The following is a 20,357-nucleotide window of genomic DNA, read 5'->3' as shown; positions in this document are numbered from 1 at the left end:
AACAAACAGTACCAGCCACACAGCATATTAGGAAATTAAAGCTCAGAGAAGCTGAGGAATTTGTGCAAGATTATGCAACTACTAAATGGCAGAAAGAGGTTTCAAATCAGATCTTTCTGAGCCTCTCAGAATCCACATCTTTGCTCACCACACTTTAAAGTCTTTCTAGAGAGTTTTCGAATCTTATTCATCAAAAAATATTTAGTACCCACTTGATGCTCAGCACTGTTCTTGCTGCTAAAAGGGAATTAAGTATACAGTATCATCTAGTTAGTGACAGAAGCCCAGCCTGGATGAAATAGCTAGAACACATACAATTTATTAACTAACTAATAATCATTATTACGTTGCAAGTTCAACTCTAAGTGGTGCGGTTCTACGTAGCAGGAGTTCACTGAGGTTTGTAGAAGTCAGACTGGATTTCATGGATGCTATGGGGTGTGAATCAAACCTCACAGATTTGGATCAGTGGGGATAAGGGTGGCTAAAGTTCTAGGTATGTTCACTATTGGCTTAGCAGACTGCTGTGTTGCCTATGTGTGGTTAAAAAATGGTTGAACAAATTGGTTACATTGCCAGAGGGGGCCCTCCAGCGGACTGAGACGGAAAAGGGAGAGAGACCTAGACCACAAAGCAATAGCATCTACTGAACTCACTGAGACAGAGAACTGGCTGAGTGCCAAGGGATGTGAAAACTTATAAAAGGGTCAGTGGCTGCCTGAAAGGTTTCTTCGGTCTAACGGAGGAAGCTGGGAGTTGAAAGGTCACTGTTGAGGTGGAATTCCAGTTCTTTTTCTTTATGTGACCTGAGACCTTCCAGAAATTAATAAATCGAATAATTTGGCTTTTGACTGCCACATACATGTTCTGAAGAATGCACCTATCTCATTGTCCCTTTAATAATAATGAGGGGTTTGGGGTAAGTCAACTCACTCCTTTTTGACCAGAGACTCACGTTAGCAAGACGAGGTAAGGATAAATCTGGCTCATGGACCAGGGTCAAGCTAAGATGCCCACACAGGGCTCAGACCCACAGGCTTGGGTTTTTTTTTTTTTTTTTTTTTGCGGTACGCGGGCCTCTCACTGTTGTGCCCTCTCCCGTTGCGGAGCACAGGCTCCGGACGCGCAGGCTCAGCGGCCATGGCTCACGGGCCCAGCCACTCCGCGGCATGTGAGATCTTCCCGGACCGGGGCACGAACCTGTGTCGCCTGCATCGGCAGGAGGACTCTCAACCACTGCGCCACCAGGGAAGCCCCACAGGCTTGGTTTTGCAGACACTCCAGACTGTCAACTCAGCTCTTCAAGCATAGACATGGAGCTCGCCACACCAGCCGAGAAGAAGCATGGTGCTTTTACTTCTTTTCATCTCTATCCCTATGAGGATTTGCTATGCATAAAAGTAAAGTGTGTAACTAGAGATTATCATACTAAGTGAAGTAAGTCAGAAAGAGAAAGACAAATACCATATGATATCACTTATATGTGGAACCTAAAATATGGCACAAATGAACCTATCCTATGAAAGAGAAACAGACTCACAGACATAGAGAACAGACTTGTGGTTGCTAAGGGGAAGTGGGGAGGGAGAGGGATGGACTGGGAATTTGGGGTTGGTAGATGCAAACTATTACACTGAGAATGGATAAACAACAAGGTCCTACTCTATAGCACAGGGAACTATATCCAATCTCCTGGGATAAACCATAATGTCAAAGAATATTAAAAAAAAGAATGTGTGTGGGCTTCCCTGGTGGCGCACTGGTTGAGAGTCTGCCTGCCAATGCAGGGGACACGGGTTCGTGCCCCAGTCCGGGAAGATCCCACATGCCGCGGGCACGTGAGCCGTGGCCGCTGAGCCTGCGCGTCCGGAGCCTGTGCTCCGCAACGGGAGAGGCCGCAACAGTGGGCCGCCCGCGTAAAAAAAAAAAAAAAAAAAAAAGAATGTGTGTATGTGTAAAACTGAGTCACTTTGCTGTACAGCAGAGACTGGCAGAACATTGTAAATCAACTCTACTTCAAGAAAATAAAAGTAAAGTGTAGAGAAGCCATCTTTACAATGTGTTGCAAACACTTTTCAATAAGCTCTAACAATATAAACATTTTCAGACTCAGATTCTATCTTATTATGCACACCTTTTATTTATTTTTACTCCTCAAATTCCTTTGGTTGTATCTAAAAATCTAGTGAATTTTCTGAATCATGTTTTCGACATCACATATTCCACTTAACACCTATAATTTACAGAGTTAAAAATCAACTTTAAGTACAAGTGGATTTTCATTGTTTAAACATAAGATCTATGTTCTAAAGAAGGGCAAATGAGAAGTTCTTTGGGTGTGGTTTGTGACAGGATATTAGGGTGGAACCCAGAATTACACAGGAAATTATAGCTTGAGAAAATGTAAGACGGTTTAAAATAGAGAATTTATACGGAAGAAAAGTGGTATTTTTTTTCTTTCCATTCCCAAAGCGTTGCGTGTGGGAGGCTTAGATTCAGAAGAGAAAGGATTTAAGTATTGCAAAGAGCTCCCAGGCCACCCTTGTCAAAAGATAGAAGGGATGTTGCAGAATTTGGTACTATGAGAACAAGTACCAAACAACAATTTCGTACTATGAGAACAAGAACAAACAGGAACTGACAGGTTTTAGCTAGTTTTTACAGGCATGTGTAGATATTGCCAAATTCTTAAGTTTCTGAATGACGTCATCCTCCCAACAAATTTCTTAAATGATGCCTTAGCAAACAAGCAATTCTATCCTAACGATGTGTTTCTGAGTAAAATGTTGACTCACTCAAAGGATACAGATTAGAAAGAGAGAGAAGAAAATGCTCTGTGGGAGGGGCAGAGCTTTATAAAACCAGTCATCGCCATGCCTGAACTCTTAACAATTCTCAGAGGACCGTTTCTTGTCAGACAGAGAATAACCAGGTATTTCAGTCATTTCCATGTCTATCTCTATGAAATATGGTTTTATTTTGCACACTGGTATTATTAATATAATGAAAATTAAAATGTGGGATGTTTTTAGAAGATGGGTGAAAATTTACTGGTGTTTTCTTGTTTTGTTGTTTGTTTGAGAATATTTTAGTTCTAGATTTGAATTAAATTTATAGCAAGACCTAATCTTAAATCTCAGAGGCCAGCAAAGGCCTATGTAACATTCATCAAACCAAAAGGTACATTTAGGTTGTGATGTCAATTTTACCAAACAGCTTAGAATGTGTATATTCTTTACTAGTTAGTGTTTGGCACTGAATTTGATGAGAATAGCTAGACCAATTAAAATGTATTAATTTAGCAACTGAAAGTAATCTATAAATTGTGTATACATATAATAAAGGCAAAAAAGATGACTCAGTTTTTAATCTAAAACAATCAGAAATTAAGCAGGAAGCTGGGTTGGGTCAGTTCAATACCAAAATACCTTTATTGAATTTAGTTCAATAATCAGTCAATCTAGTGAGAGGGGAAAAATCAGCCAAATTAGTTGCTGGATTGACTGAAGTAATAGTTCAGTAATAGTAATAAATCATTTAATACCCCATAGACAAACAATTACTCATGATGAAAGCCATCAAATATCAGAAAATGCCTTTACTTTTGTGGGGGGAGAAGTTGGTAATTTGAAAGGGAAATTTCCTTGAAGTTATTGTTTTCTCTGTGTTCTCATTAATTTTTGTGGTCAATTTCAGAATATCTGCACTGTGTCGTTGCAAAAAAAATTATTTAAAATGCTACAGCAAACTGAAATCTAACCTGCGATGCCAACGAGCACAGCAACTGTTGTAGTGGCTCTGGCAGCACCTCCCAAGTTCTTTGTCACCTGTGCCAAGTTTCAGCGGCACATCTGTCAACTTGTTTTACAGGAACGGACACAGACATCGTGGAGCCCAGCCCCACATATGCTTTTCATCCGTTTGTTCTTCTAAAGAGAATATTCAATGTTGATTAGGAATATAACCTCCGGAAGCTGATAAAGTTGTGTAACTCTGGTGTTAAGAAATTCACAACAGGTGCTACCTAAGAGGTTATGCTATCTGATGTCACTCAGTGATTCAGTTTCACATGGTCTTAGGCAGACTCTCACCTAAATGTAAGGTGTGGATTTGTTAGAGAATCAGAAGACACTATATATATATATATATATATATATCTAAAAATATAAACTTCTCAAACCTTATTTGAAAGGTCTGTAGGAAAAGCGCTAGAGTTGGAATCAGAAGGCTGAGATTCAATCTAGGCTTTGAAACCAGCTGTGCAATCAACATCTTCATATTTTCATTGCTATAATAGGAATTACTAGGTTTAGTGGGCAAGCAATTATGCAAGTTAAATAAAGCAGTGAGGCCGAAGGAATTTGGTAACTGCAATATAGACAACACATATTATTTTTTATGTTAAATGCAGTTAATTGTACCTGATCTTAAAGATAAAATTTAGACTACTTTTAAAAGAAGTACATGCATCTGGGATGATGTAATTCTGTCCTAATTTATTTTTTATTTTTTTATACAGCCAACTGAAATCCTAACGTGGCATTAAAACCCTCTCTGATAGTTTGTCTTGACACTTAAAGTTTGTTAGTGTCAAAGTGACAGACTATGGAGGTCGTTTTAAAGAATTAGGTATAGGAGAGGCCTCCATTGATTTTTCTGGCTCTGATCCCTTATTTATTTTTTCACACAATAGAGAAATATTTATTTATATTATTCTCAGTTTGTTTCTGAAACGTTACTGAGATAATTTACAAAAAAAGGTCTACCCAGGACTAATTCATCATAAAGATGATTTTAAATTGTAGAAGGAAGAGAAAACAAATTTCTGAGCCACCCAAGGTAATCTAATCTCAGTGATGAAGCAAGAGAAAAAAATAGTGATTTTAGTTTTTTAACTTAATAAGCCTTCTAGGAGTATTACAAACTTGCTTCCTTCCTCTTTTTATCTCCTCTTTCTAGCATTTCTCTAACTAGTAACTGGCCTAAACTCCTACACACAGCAGTGAGGTTAAACACCAGCAGGTAAAGCAGTGAGCGACACTGGACAGAGTGGGTTTCTGAAGCAGACCTGCACCATTACATACAAACTCTGTGACCTTATACAAGTTGCTTACCCTCTCTGGACATCAGGATGTAACCTATACAGTAAAGATCCTAATATCTACCTCATACAGATCCCATGAATATTAAATATTAAAGGAGACAAGAAGACATGAGAGAGTTCTGGGGACAAGTTTTACCTAATTTACTATTTTGTCTTGAAAAAATACAATTGAGTGGTATTTCCCATAAGAAATTTTGACGCAAATTGCAATCACTTTCTTCAAAAGAAATGTTGGTGAACCAAGTGTTCACATAAAACACCCATGGATTAGGGTGATGTGAGCCTGGGAGGCCCTGCTGAGTGAGTCCAAGCCTAAAAAGCTGCAGGACGCGCCTCATGGGGCATGGGGCAGCTCCCCAGCCACTGTCACAAGAAGGTTTCCTGTAGGATGATGAGCGTCAGCGTCGCTTGGTGTATTTATAGATTTTGGTAATTGCAGGGTGTGTTTTAAGCCGCTACGAAAGCATAAGATACAGTTTGTTGGCCAGAATCAACAGGTGTGTCCAAGCGTTTGGCTGCATGCAGAGCCTTAGGTCATGGAGGGCGTGTCTGTTATTTATCTTCAGATGGTGGATGGGGTGTGTGTGTGTGTGTGTGTGTGTGTGTGTGTGTGTGTGTGTGTGGTGTGTATCTGTGGGTACAACACAGAGGCTGAGAACATGACCGTGGACGCTGGCTACCCACCTACCACCTTCAATTTCCAGTCCTTCCCCTTATAGTCGAGTGACACTGGTCACTTTTCTTCTTCTCTCTGGGCAGTAGTTTCTTCCTTTGTAAAACAGGAATAGCAATGCCTTCCTCATAGGGTTTCCATAAAGATTAACTGGTTACTACAGGTGAGATGTTTAAAACAGCATCTGTTGTACAGTAAGATTTCGATAAAGGCTATTTATTGTTATTGCTGTTATTATCATTATTATGATGTGGAGTGTCACTGCTCATCACATGACTGCTCCCTCTATCTCAGGATTGGCTACATGATTTGCAGTAGCCAGTGCAAAGGAAAATGCAGGGCCCTTTGTTTAAAATTATTAAGAATTGCAAGGTTGTGGGAGCAGTGCATTGTACCGAGTGTGGGACCCTTTGTGGCTGCACAGGTCCCAGGATCACGATGATGCTGTCCCTGCTCTACCTCATGCTCTTGGCTGAAAGGAGAACAGAGAGGGAACCCCTGCCCCGTGCAGGGTACAGCTTGTACTACTCTGCTGACATCACTCAGAATGCTGAGTCATCTTTTAGAGCTGTTTATTTTTTCCCCCTCACTTTCCTTCTAGATTGAAACAATGGAAGAACTTTACAAGGCAAACACAATCTTTGCCCTCAGTTTCTTCAGCCATCTGGCAAATACAAGTGCTGCCACCCAGAATCTCTTCTTCTCTCCATGGAGCATCTCCTCCACCATGGCCATGATCTACCTGGGTGCCAGGGGCAACACTGCAGACCAGATGGCCAAAGTAAGTTTCTGTTAAAGTTCCAAATTAGAACAGAATGATTCCTGAACTGAATTGTAGAATTGCTCTGATTACATGTCTGAGACATCTTGACTCTCACAAGGTCAGCAATCATCACAAGCCATTACAACACAAGTTCCTTAGATTCAGATCTATAAAACAGCCAAACCACAAACACCCTCAGTGGTGGACATAGCAGAAATCGGACCAGAATTTCTTATCCTGCAAGGTTAGAAAGGGTTAATAGTGACAACGTCTTATATTTGATAGTATAAATGCTTATATTTTTCAAAGTATTTGCAAGCTTTATCGCTATTGGTTTTAAGACAAGTGTCATTTAACACAGTGGGGAGAGTGGCAGTGGGAATGAAGCACTTTTCCCAGGGCTTCTTCTGGTTTCTGCCCTCCTAGCTCAGGTTCCTTCCATTCATGTAAAGAATTCCTTCCAGTGGTTTTAAGAGAGTGTCACCACGGGAAAAGATATCCCAGACCCGTGATCTCCGCACTCTGGGAGATGCACAGAGAGCAGTGTGACTTCAGAGGACCTCAGCCAACATTCTCAGCCCCATGAGCTCACGTCAACAAAACGGGGCTGACGTGATGGCCAGTCCTCAAAGTCAAGGACAGGGTGTGGGACAGCATTGTGAGCTATTTCTGTTAAGGCCCCTGGCTTCCTTCCTTGGTGAAGGAAGCTGACACCAGCTCAGTCAGGGGACCCTTTCACTAAGTCTGGGGCCATGGAAATATATTGAACTACTTCAACTGTACATGGCAATGGTCCTATGGGATGAATTCAGCACCATTAAAATTCACGTGATCCTGTATTTCCCAGGTCAGTGACCAGACAAAGTAATATATAATTAAAATTCTTTCCTATTCCCATATGTACAAACATTAAAATTGAATGCTTTAAGTACAGGCTCTGGTTTCTCACCCACACGGACTCTGTTTTCAGCCACGCCAAAATGCTGCTGGCTACTTTTGACTTTCCCAGGAGAACGGCACCTGAGTGTGTGCATATAGATAGATGGATACCTCCTTCCAGGTACACGGTGACCCATTTAAGATGGGTCTTGTTTGGAGTGGCCCACAGAGAGTGTTGGCCTATCTCACTGCAGCAGGAAAAGGGATGGAAGTGTCACTCCCTGCGTTTGTGGCAGTTTAAGCATCAAGACTTACAACAAAACCCAGTTGCTCACATCTGAGAGCAGCAACATTTTGCAAAACTCCTTCCCTCTATTTTCTTTGCCTTGGAAAGAATAAGCGCAGTGAACTCTATTAAAAACTTTAGAAAACATCAGGGTCTTCATTTTTTAGATGTAAAGGCATCAGAAGCAATGTTTCTTTGAGGACAAATGCCAAATGAAGTGCTCTAGGTACGTAAAGTAAAAAACGTGATTTTGATACAAAAGGAAAATTAACTTATTGGTCACTCGACACAACACAGCTTTTCTGTGTTTGGCAAGTGCTTTCAGCACATGGGACAAGGGGTTTATATAGTTTTCTTGTAACTGTGCTGCATGGGCAGATTTTAAAATTCAAAGACAAATTTGGTTAATTCCCTACTAAAAAACGAGGAGAAGCTCTTTGCTTGGAGGAGGAAGCAGGGATTTTGGGGACAGACCTGCCTGTGTTTGGGTGGTAACTTTGCCATTTACCAGGTGTGTGAGGGAAGGCATTTCAACTCTCTGAGCCTCAGTTTTCTTTCTTTTTTTTCTTGTGGTACGCGGGCCTCTCACTGTTGTGGCCTCTCCCGTTGCGGAGCACAGGCTCGGGACGCGCAGGCTCAGCGGCCATGGCTCACGGGCACAGCCACTCCGCGGCACGTGGGATCTTCCCGGACCAGGGCACGAACCCGTGTCCCCTGCATCAGCAGGCGGACTCTCAACCACTGCGCCACCAGGGATGCCCAGTTTTCATATTTTTAAAAGGAGAATGAAAATGCATAGCCGGCAAGATGGGTGTGAAGATTAGAAAGAATAGGAGAAGCACGTGTTAGAACTAAAAGTTATCATAGCTGACACTTATAGTGCCCTGGCCAGGCACCTTTCTAAGAATGTTTTATAGTTTACCCACAGAATACAAAATCCTGTGAGGTAGGTGCTCTGATTACCATAGTCCTTTCATAGAAATGAGAAATTTAGGGCAAGAAGAGGCCACACAGTTGGGAATTGATATAGCTGGTAAAGGTGACATAGTTGTAATGGAATAAAGGAATGCGTAGAAGGGATAAACTCTTACAGAGCACAAGCGATGTGAGATCAGCAGTTATACTGTTACCAACTCTTCTCTTTAGGGTAAGGCCACCGACCTGCCCAGGCTGAGCCGCCTCTCTGGGCAGGGTGCATCCCTCAGCATGGCCCGGGTCACCTCACATCCCCCCTCCTGCAGTGACTCTCGCAGTGACTCGGGAGGCCTTTAGTGCTAGCTCCAAGACCCCATCAATCTCCTTAAAAGGGAGGACAACCGGAGAATCTGTTACATGAAATATTCTTCCCTTATGTGGCGGCAGAGTCAGACCACTTCTTTTCAAAGAGTATTAGGTAAGACTCATAATGTGTGATCTGAAGAGCAGAGAGAGACCCCACAAATCCTAACACCTCTCCTTCCAGCCTAGAGATTCACCACCTGCTGGACAAGCCTACCTTTCCTTCCTTAGCAGAACGTCTACCTCACCTGGGACCCCACGGGGATGGGACCCAAAGGATGTTGGAGGTGGGAGTGGGTGGGTAGCAGGGCCAGGCTCGGGGGTGCTGAGACTGGCTGAGCCAGGCTGGGAAGGTTCCAGTTTGGGGGAGGGGACCTGAGGGCCCTCCCGGGGCCAGTGTGCACCTACCAGCTTCACTGTTATTCTGATCTGCCACTGACAACATAAAGAGATTCATATTGTCATCTTACCTCTGCCATTTGCCCCCACATGGACAGACGTGTGGGATTTCTTTATGTGTAAATAAGGTATGTGCAAATATTTTAGGTGATCCCTGTAATATTGAGTGACCTGCTTTCATGTTTAAGCTAGCTGTGGCTTGTAGTTTTTGACAGGTTAGAAGTGTGTAATATATAAGGCCACTGAATAGAGAGATACAAGGTTGGGAGTTAACCTTATTGCTTCCTTCAGAATACTGGCATGTTTTCAAGGCAACTTATGGGTTGGGTTATAATTTAGATAATTTAGAGGTTATAAATCATCTCATCATAACAATTTGCCGTCAGAATGGCAAGCATATGAATTAGTATAAAATAGCTCGTGCTGAGTCCTGTGAAGGACACTTCCGCTGGCTGACACATGTTACATATGAAGAGCATCTATGCTTGTTACCATACACAAAGGCAGGAAACGAGAGTAGGACCACTAAGAGGAGCTTGAGAGCCATTGGTTTAAAAGTTACGTAATGCAGCAGGAAAATGTACCCAATTCTCTGGAATTCCAATTGTAGGTGCTTCAGTTTAACAAAGGTGGAGACCACAAAGTCGCCCCAGACACCCAAGAGATCTTCACCAGTTGTGAATTCACACAGAAGATCCAGAGGGGCACTTATCCTGATGCTATTCTGCAGGTATCTGACTCATCCATTTCTATTTCTTTTGTATTTTATTTCCAGAATATTCTTGTCTTAAAATCACAGTATTAGACAGGGAAGGAACCTAGTACAACGTCCCTCCTTCATAGAAAGAAAAATTAGGCTCACAGTCCTTGAGTAAATATCCTACTCTGATAAGTAAGGGCAGAGCCAGGGTAGAATCCAGACTTCACAACTTCCAGGCCAAGACTATTTCTAAATTCTATCACCCCACTCTGCCATTAGTTGGGGATGTATAATTTATTCTAATGCCATTGTAGAGACTCCTAGAATACATATGCATAGATGCAGATTTCCAGAGTAAGGGCTGACAAGTAACTGAGGAATGGAGAAGGCCAGGCTTGGTGACTTCATGAAAGGTCACTGACCCTCAAATATCCTTTATGTCCTCCCCTTCTATCTCCTGTGATCTATCTATCTATCTATCTATCTATCTATCTATCTATCTACCTATCTATCATCTATCTATCTACCTACTATCTATCATCTATCTATCTATCTATCTAATCTCTTCAGCTAATCTATCTCACGTAGTCATTTCTTTTCCCAATACTCCATTTTCTTAAACACCAGCTATCCAGCTACATTGTAGGAGCTGGGCGTAGACGCGCTCCTATGGGTAAACAACTTCCACGATCAGACTCCTGAGTTGGGTTCTGGGGAGATACCCCACATAGCTTTCTTCTTGGGAATCCTGATGCTCCATCTGCCTGTCAGCCAGGGAGTTATGGACTTAGGCGGGGAAGAGGGCCCCTTCAATATGGAGATGCTGCCAGGTCTGAATGGACAGCAGTCCAGCTGCAGGGCTCTGACCTCTGCTTCACCCAGGCGCTGCTGTGACTAAGCCCTGTTTGTGTCATCCTGCTTACAAACTTCAGGTTGGGGATTGGAATTTCCCTCAATTTCCTGCTTTCTAAAACCCAGATTTTCCACTTCACAGACTACCCCTTAATTATAAAACGGTACTTGCAGAAGTTATATGAACTTTTTAAAGAACGCTTCTAAGGCAACATTTTAATATAATAAAAATTGCTTACAGACTACTTTGTAGTTCAGGAGACTGTAAAAGGAGCCTGACTTTCTTCTAGGATCTTTGTTACTTCATGGTTCAATCCAATCCATAGGCACAGTAAAATCTGAAACAAATAAGAAAATTATCTGATATTATCCATATCAACAATATTTCCTCAGAGATTCCTCTAAAGTGCCAGAAAAAAGTATACTTTAATACAGCATTTTATTGACGTACTGGAAAAAATACCATTGCTTAAGAAATATCTTGTTTAGGAGTCTTGAGTTACATAAAGAGAGTCTCTCCTTTCTGTTTAAGGCACAAGCTGCAGACACAATCCATTCATCCTTCCGTTCTCTCAGCTCCGCCATGAACACGTCCACAGGGGAGTATTTATTGGAAAGTGCCAATAAGCTGTTTCGCGATAAGTCTGCAAGATTCAGGGAAGTAAGTGAAACGTGCGATTTAAATGGCAGGGCCCCAAACTTACAAGGAGCTCAGTTTTAAAGCTGTTCTCTCTTATTCATGCTGAGAGAGTCAGAATTCCACATGGGTTCCCTTAGACTCCCTAAGGCCATTGGACACTATCCAACACAGCTATCCCTATGCTCCCTCTGTGGGTGCTTTCTCTCCCTGCTGCAAAATTCCCACCTATGAGTCGTAAGTCAGGAAGAGCACAGCTGATTTCCAGAGCCTCTATCCCCACACCCAACTTCTCCCCTTGTACCCAGTGGTCATAATGCAAAGCGTGCAGGACAGCAAATAGAATTGGGACTGGAGTTGGGGGTGGAGGTCAAGAGAACACATATAATCAGCCCCCCTAGCCAACCTCCACCCCTACCCCTACCTCAGGCTCCCCAGTCTTGACAGGAAGCCTGTAATTTATAATCACACCAAGGCTTGTTCAGTATATATTCTATGTAAACTTTGTCTTTTTTTTTTTTTGCTTTAAAGGGATACATGCAGCTCTCCAAGAAATATTACTCTACAGAACCCCAGGCAGTTGACTTCCTAGAACGTGCAGAAGATGCCAGAAAAAAGATTAATTCCTGGGTCAAGACTCAAACCAAAGGTAAAACCAAGGAAGTAGTTTCTGCTCTTCTTTCCACTTAGAAAGCTCTTATGTAGTTTTTAGAAAACCATCCTTAGCCCTTACTCCCAACCTTAGTTATTTTGATTAATGTAACCTGATTCTTGTTGAGCCACGTGGTGTTTTAAGTGAGAAAAAAATAATTGAGGTCTACTAATAGAAGACATATATTCAGTATTTAAATAATCTGATTTTGGATACTACCTTAGAATAGAATATAAGAGGAGACAGCTCTTTTCTAACATAGGGCATACCAGTATTGAAATAATTGTGACTCTGTGTCTACTGTGGACAAAAACAAAGAAAAAAGGCGTGACCTTCAAATGAGTAATTGGTGTGAGAATACTAGCAATGGAAAAAGGAGGGATCATAAAATTTTAACTCTTTCTTCTGTTTCACCATTCAGAGTCAGTATGTTGTCAAGTTCTTTTGGTCCCTGCTTCATCTCTCCTGGATTGTCTAAGCTACTTCTACCTTTGTAATGCATGTCCTTAATTCTTCGTTGTTTCTTTTTTTTAATTTTTAAAAATTTATTTTATTTTTTTAACATCTTTATTGGAGGATAATTGCTTTACAATGGTGTGTTAGTTTCTGCTTTATAACAAAGTGAATCAGTTATACATACACATATGTTCCCATACCTCTTCCCTCTTGCGTCTCCCTCCCTCCCGCCCTCCCTATCCCATCCCTCTAGGTGGTCACAAAGTACAAGCTGATCTCCCTGTGCTATGCGGCTGCTTCCCGCTAGCTATCTATTTTAAGTTTGGTAGTGTATATATGTCCGTGCCTCTCTCTCACTTTGTCACAGCTTACCCTTCCCCCTCCCCATATCATCAAGTCCATTCTCTAGTAGGTCTGTGTCTTTATTCCCATCTTGCCCCTAGGTTCTTCATTACCTTTTTTTTTTTTCCCCTTAGATTCCCATCCAAAATCCCACTACCTGTTAGTAGTGAAGCTGGGGTTCCCTCTTCTTCTGAGCCTTAGTCTAATTCTGGAATTCTTCAATTGGATGTTTAAAGTGTTTGCTAACTTAATGCAAAAAACGGATTTTCATTTACCTCCTGTGTTTAAAACATTGTTTCAAGCCATAGTGTGGTGTCTTGGTTTTTTCGTTACCACAGTGGAAAAAACACATGAACTAAGTTCTATAGAATTTTTAAAAAATGTTTTGTTTCTCTGAAAATAGTTGATCTACTTTAGTTCTTCATTTCTAGATTTTTAAATTACTGCTGTAAAATATTGACACACCACTGACAAAAATGAAGCAGAGAAAGTGAAGATTAACAGAAGTGAAAGTAAAAAGGTATTGCAAAATTAAAGAGACACATGAAAGTCTTGCTTTTTTGAGAACAGCAAGAATTTCTCTTCTCTTTAAGCATTTGTGTTGAATGGCTGTAAATCAATCAGTGGAATTGCCAAAATGCCAAGTAGTCATTTGGGCTCATTGTTTTAGAAAATTTTATAATAATTTGAGACAATTTCTGTTTTATTTGTTAGGATCAAATACTAGTTTTTCCATATGCATTAAAGAGTTAAATAAAGTCCTAATAGATTTCTGTGGTAACCAAGAATTTTAATTCCCTGAGGGATATATTGAATAGAAATACTGAATGACTATACTGAAGCTGGTCAGACTACAGTGACCTTTTTGTTCGTGTCCTATATCTGTCAGTAGGAACGGAACACGGTGGAATTCTGACCAGCTGACAAGCATTGCGACCTTGGGAGGGCTGCTAATCTCTCTTACTATGATGTTCATTTGTATAAAATGACAATAATAATACCTACTAGAGTCGTTGTGAGGATTAAATAAAATAATGTATTTAGTGGTTGAAATATTGCAGAGCAGGTATTCACTATAAGTGGCCTGTCTCTTAAACCAACTATAAAAAAAAATCACCCGTTCAGATGTTATCATTTTTGAGAACATTCTCTGACTCCTCACTTGTTTACTCCCTTCTCTGTGATGTCATAGTTCTCTGCATTATTTAGCTCTCTTATAGAACTTATCACACATTGTTTCCTGACTGATTTAGAATCTCTCTTCCAATATTCTCAGTCCCACCAGGACAAGTCTTCCTTTCTCACTTCATGAATCTGTGCTACTCCTGGTGTAGGTCTAGCACAACTTCCAAAAAACTGTTTTTGGGTCAATGAATGGGTCACATGGATAGACTGTCTAGACCAGATCTTGAAGGAGCCCTAGTGACATATGTACTGTGGAAAGGCACTATTATGTTCCGTAAGTGACTTTTTCACTCCCATCCGAATTAACTAATTTCATACAACTACAAAACTTTGAGAAAGAGTATAAAAGGAACTTAAAATTTTTTTCCAAGTCTGTTAGTAATTCTAAACCTTAATTGCATTACTTCTTCATTTTCTCTTGGATTTTGCAAACCTCAGAAATTTGGTCTCAGTTTTACTTATGATTTAGGTAAATCGAGAGAAAAACTTAAGCTTGAAGGTCAACATCTCTGCAGAGTTTGATAAATGTGGATGCTGAGTTTGATGGTGACTCAAAAGATTCAAGAAATCATGATAACTTTACAGTTCTTAATCATGAAACCTAAACATATATCATATTTTCTGTAGGCAAAATCCCAAACTTGTTACCTGAAGGTTCTATAGATGCAGAGACCAAGATGGTCCTGGTGAATGCTGTCTACTTCAAAGGAAATTGGAAAACTCCATTTCAGAAGAAATTAAACAGGCTTTATCCTTTCCGTGTGAACTTGGTACGAGACAATGAGACAGATTTTCTTAACGTATATTTTAGGGCCTTTGACAAAATAGAGAAAGAAAAGTTAGGGACCACTCACTGATACTTGTACATAATTTGCTAGTTATAAGTTATGCACATTGGATAGTTGATTGACTCTATTCCATTTTTTGACCTGTCAAACTAGATTAATAATAACATCCAACTCAAATTATTGTTGTAAGGATTCAACGAGATTTTGCAGAGTTCTTGGCCCCTCGTAGGTACTCAACAAGTGTTTCAGTATTATTATAATTATAATTGTCCATCTTATTACTAATGGGTATAATTTTGAAAAAGCTAAATAGATCAGAGCCACTGTCAGGGTATACAAATAATTTATTTTGTTGATTTTTAGAAACATAGTTCTTCAGAATGAAAGCAGAACCCATTCTCTTTTACGTCTGATTGTAAATCTTTTGACATCTTAGTATCTACTTTCATATTTTACTTTTTAATACTTTTAGACTGAGCGCAAAGAAGTACAGATGATGTTCTTGCATGAAAAGCTGAACATTGGATACATAGAAGACCTAATGGTCCAGATTCTAGAACTGCCCTATGCTGGATATGTCAGTATGTTCCTGTTGCTTCCAGATGAAATTGCTGAATGTTCTACTGGCCTGGAGTTGGTAAGGCATTCCAACTTCCATTGTTTTAAACTTCTGGGGCTAAACTTACCTTGGCATATGTCTACAACTTGGGAAATGGTGTGCAGTTTCTCATGGAAATATGTGAATTGGTTGAGAGGAACAGTGCCAGGTCTCACACTTTCATTCAAAGGCTTAAACTTATGTCATACATGCTACTTTCTTGCAAAATTTTTACCAAACTAGTAAATTTTAATATCACCCACGCTATAGTGAAGTTAAAGTCACTGATTGTTAACATTAGAAGTTGTTTTCCTTCTCTGCTAAGCACTCATTGGTTTTGCTTTTGGACTTGTAGCTGGAAAGTGAAATAACTTATGACAAACTCAACAAGTGGCTCAGCGAAGACACCATGGCTGAGGATGATGTGGAGGTGTATGTCCCCCGGTTCAAATTAGAAGAGCATTATGAACTCAAGTCCATTCTCATGAGCATGGGCATGGATGATGCCTTCAGCCAGGGCCAAGCCAATTTCTTAGGCATGTCTGAAAAGAATGACCTGTTTCTGTCTGAAGTGTTCCATCAAGCCTCTGTGGACGTGAACGAGGGGGGCACTGAAGCAGCTGCTGGCACTGGGGCCATCATGTCAGGGAGAACTGGCCATGGAGGCCCACAGTTTGTGGCGGACCATCCTTTCCTCTTCTTTATCATGCACAAGATAACCAAGAGTATCCTCTTTTTTGGCAGATTTGCCTCACCCTAGTTTCCGTTTCTGCACAGGATGTTGTACTGTGAGGTATAAGCCTCAGAATTGCTCTAAGGGCCGAAACTTTAGCAACCTTCTGCACATATTTCTGTTTTTCTGAACAACTTCTATTACAGAGTGAATATAAATACAGAAGTAGCGTGACATCTGTCAGTCATAACATTACCACCCTGTTAATCATTTGGTCTCCTAAAATGGGAGGATATCTCATTTAGTTCTTCCTTACTCTTAGTTTATTTTATCGCACTACCTTTTACTGTATTATTTATTATTTTATATAATGGCTTTTTATTATTGTTCACTGTCTAGTGTAGCTGATACAGTTACAGAAGCATGTCATCACTTATTTTTCTTTCTAAGGAAATGCACTTATTTGTTCTTATAATGAAGGACGAGCAGGTGTCCTTCCATGCCCTTCTGTGATAAAAACCTAGAAGAAAGCATTGAACAACAGGAAAATATAAGTGGTGTGCATTTCTAGCATTATGTATCACATAGATGTGTCCGTAACTTATGGAAGGTTGTGAATATATAAAATATAGACATGTTTCCACACAACTCTTTGTTTGCTCTCATTCTTTTAGGTCTTTAGGTCATAAGACCTGTTTATTTTGATTCTCAGGAATCAGGTATCATGGCTCATTTGTGAGAACGAAGAAAAAATAAACAGAATAAAGGAGCCAAAGGAGAGGCTGTTGTATAGCACAGGGAGCTTAGCTCAGTGCTCTGTGATGACCTAGAGGGGTGGGATGGGAGTGGCGGGGAGGGAGGCGCAAGATGGAGGGGATATGGGGATACATGTACACATATAGATGATTCACTTTGTTCTACAGCAGAAACTAACACAACATTGTAAAGCAATTATACTCCAATAAAAAAAATGACAAAAAAAGGAGCCAAAGGAATAAGTGACCGTCTTGCAAGGAGCCCCAGTGTTGGCGGGGGAGATGGAGTTGTGGGAAAAATGGATTAGAGCTGTCTTCTCACAGCAGCAAAAGGTATAGCAATTCAAAAGAATAGCTTGGGTCAGAGTCCTTTGGGGACACCTGTGTTCAAACCTCAAGGACATCAGGAATAAACACCAAGTCTAGTGGTCCAGACATAGAATAAAGGTCATAATCATTGATTGAGGTGAGCGTTCAGAGGGGTAGAGATGAACTTGGCTCAAGAGCAGAAGGGCAACATACAATGGGAAATATTGCCTAAGTGTGTTCTCCTCAAATAGCACTGAATGCTTTTGAGTGGATCAGAGAAGAACATAATTTAAGTCCTAAGAACAAAGGAAGGGCTTCCCTGGTGGCGCAGTGGTTGAGGGTCCGCCTGCCTATGCAGGGGACGCGGGTGCGTGCCCTGGTCTGGGAAGATCCCACATGCTGCGGAGCGGCTGGGCCCGTGAGCCAAGGCCGCTGAGCCTGCACGTCTGGAGCCTGTGCTCCGTGGCGGGAGGGGCCACAGCAGTGAGAGGCCAGTGTACCGCAGAAAAAAAAAAAAAAAAAAAAAAGAATGAAGGAAGACCTGAGGTTTAAGGGAGCTGAGCTGGCTGCAGATTCTGGCTACAGAAATGTGGCTGGATCCTGGAAATGTATTCCGGTGTCACCGTCCCTACGATGAAAGCCAGGGATGGGTGACCTACTGGAGCATGGTAGCTAAAAAGGTAACCTCAGGACATTGACTTAACTGCATCCAAATCCCAGTTCTAACACTTAGGAGTTATTTAACCACAAGCCGGGAAATGATGCTTCTTCATGCTTCAGTTTTCTTTCAGTGTAGACTAGGGAAAACAATGTTTTTCTCATAAGGTTGCTGTGATGGTAAAATGAATTCATACAGAACAAGCAATTAAAAGAATGCTTAGCATGTACAGTACTTAATACATACTAGTGATAACGATTCTTTTCTTTGTCAGTAATAAAACTGTCTCACTGTCAGCTGGTCAAACATAGAGTCCCAGAAAATTATTCTTATAATTCTTTAAGGCTTGAATTGTGGTTTGTTTCCTCTAAATCAGACGTTCTTGAAAATTAGGGGTTCTTCCTTGCATTCTCCTACTTACTTTTAGATTCATATTTTAAATGTACTTTAATAATTCACTCAGCAATGCGATAAGTAGTAACTTTCTGAATTGTTGTGAGTCTTAAGATATTCATATTTCACCATGATTATTGAATTAGAGCACGAGTATAGAATTCTAGGTTCAAAGCATTCTTCAGCACTTTAAGGGCACAATTTTATCATCTCCCAGCACCAAAGTTGCGGATGGGAAAGCTGATGTCAAGATAATTCTTGCTTCTTGTAGTTTTAATTATTTTATTTTTGTTTTTGATGATGTTCTTGATATTTCATTGCATTAAGAGAATTTTAAACTGTTTTAAAATTTTATCTTGTTCATCAGGAGATGTTTTCCATCTGGAAACTTGTACCTTGGTTCATTGCTGGGGAACTCTCAGCCGTTGCTATGGCCCGAATGTTTGTTCCCCCAATACATGTGTTGAACACCTAATCCCCAATGTGATGGTCTTTTAAGGTGGGGCCTTGGGGAGGTAATTAGTATTAGAATTAGTCATGAGGGTAAGTCCCCGGGATGTAATTAATGTTCTTATAGGGAAATGAAAAAACAAGAGCTCTCAACCAAGTAAAGACAAGTAGGCAACCATCTGTGAACCAGGAAGACAGCCCTCAGCAAGAACCTGATCACAGACCTGCAGCCTCCAGGACTGTGAAAAATGAATGCTTGTTGTTTAAGCCACCCAGTCAGCAGTGCTCTGTTATGTCAACACAGACTGAATAAGAAAACCATTATCCACTCAACTCTCTCAGCCCCACCCTATCTACTCTCTTCTTCTGGATTCCTATTTGAATAATATTAATGTACCTAGAGTTCTTTTTTCGGTTCTAAAAGATTTTGAATACCTAATAAATTCATGCAATCTCAACATCAAATATGAAAAGACTAGAGCAAAAACTCTCCCTCCCACCCCCGTTTCCCATTCATATAGTTCCTACTCCCCCATCCCCATTAGTAATATCTGTACATATTGCTAAATATTCATAGGGCAGGCCACAACTAACAACAACAAACAAGCAAAATTATGCTGAGATTATTATATTGTTAACTTAGGATACCATTACTCCTTTCTCTTTCCCTGCCCCCTCCAAACAGGCATCAAAATAATGCAAAACCGGGCTTCCCTGGTGGCGCAGTGGTTGAGAGTCCGCCTGCCGATGCAGGGGACACGGGTTCGTGCCCCGGTCCGGGAAGATCCCACATGCTGCGGAGCGACTGCGCCCGTGAGCCAAGGCCGCTGAGCCTGCGCGTCCGGAGCCTGTGCTCCGCGACGGGAGGGGCCACAGCAGTGAGAGGCCCGCGTACCGCAAAAAAAATGCAAAACCAAAGTTTTATCAACATAACAATATATCAATATATAAAGATTTTAAACAAGAGGTAAGTGGAAAGCAATCTGAAGAAGGTTTGTGGGAAAGCATGAATTAAACTTAGTCTGTGTCTTAAGAGACGATGAAACAATTTCTTGGCTGGTTTCCCAGAATCTATATCGATGCATTAAATGTGACATAAATAACTAGAGCTGTGCGGTGATGCAGCCCAAGTCACTCTCTGGACCACTGGCAGTCAAGATGGACAGCCCCTCTATCTAGAGCCTCCATATGATACTTTCGGCTAATAATAGTCTGCAGGCATCCTGTGGATAATAACATCTGTTCAGCACATGTCAGGCAGGCACCACGGAATTTGCAGCCACGGGTTGCATCCCCCAGTGAAATTCAAAGCAACATTCTGCTCTGGGTTCCACATCAACATTCAACTATTAAACTCTGAGCCACTTTACCACGTGTGCCTCATGAAGAGAAAAACAGAAACTGCGTGAAGAAAAAACACACAAATACGTTATTAACAAAGATAATTCTCCTTTCCCTCAGTCCCTTCTGGACTGTGCTCCATTCCCGTCTCTCTCTCTTCACCCCCTTCACCATTCCTCCATGCCC

The 20,357-nt window shown here is 41.0% G+C and overlaps 1 protein-coding gene across 1 annotated transcript; it reads left to right on the top strand.

The window, feature by feature from the left end:
• The first annotated feature begins 2,778 nt into the window (after positions 1–2,778).
• On the top strand, positions 2,779–16,903 carry LOC114898541 (plasminogen activator inhibitor 2-like). The gene is made up of 8 exons (XM_029228204.1): positions 2,779–2,932; positions 6,379–6,558; positions 9,993–10,112; positions 11,467–11,595; positions 12,103–12,220; positions 14,834–14,976; positions 15,467–15,631; positions 15,948–16,903. Exons 2-8 carry the CDS (start codon positions 6,388–6,390, stop codon positions 16,350–16,352), a joined length of 1,251 nt encoding a protein of 416 aa, XP_029084037.1. The 5' UTR covers positions 2,779–2,932; positions 6,379–6,387; the 3' UTR covers positions 16,353–16,903.
• Positions 16,904–20,357: the final 3,454 nt, after the last annotated feature.

Source organism: Monodon monoceros, unplaced genomic scaffold, assembly GCF_005190385.1.
Source record: "Monodon monoceros isolate NGI ecotype Baffin Bay Population unplaced genomic scaffold, NGI_Narwhal_1 Super_Scaffold_1, whole genome shotgun sequence".
In the NCBI taxonomy this organism is placed as follows: domain Eukaryota; kingdom Metazoa; phylum Chordata; class Mammalia; order Artiodactyla; family Monodontidae; genus Monodon; species Monodon monoceros.
The sequence above is the reverse complement of the archived record's forward strand: the minus strand, read 5'-3'. Positions and strand labels throughout refer to the sequence as shown.

What these genes read in the sequence shown, in the direction of transcription:
- LOC114898541 (XM_029228204.1), top strand. Translation starts at nt 6,388, where the DNA reads ATGGAAGAACTTTACAAGGCAAACACAATCTTTGCCCTCAGTTTCTTC. An exon ending in CTGCAGACCAGATGGCCAAA is followed by an intron (nt 6,559 to 9,992) that starts GTAAGTTTCTGT and finishes TTCCAATTGTAG; the next exon opens with GTGCTTCAGTTTAACAAAGG. An exon ending in ATCCTTTCCGTGTGAACTTG is followed by an intron (nt 14,977 to 15,466) that starts GTACGAGACAAT and finishes TAATACTTTTAG; the next exon opens with ACTGAGCGCAAAGAAGTACA.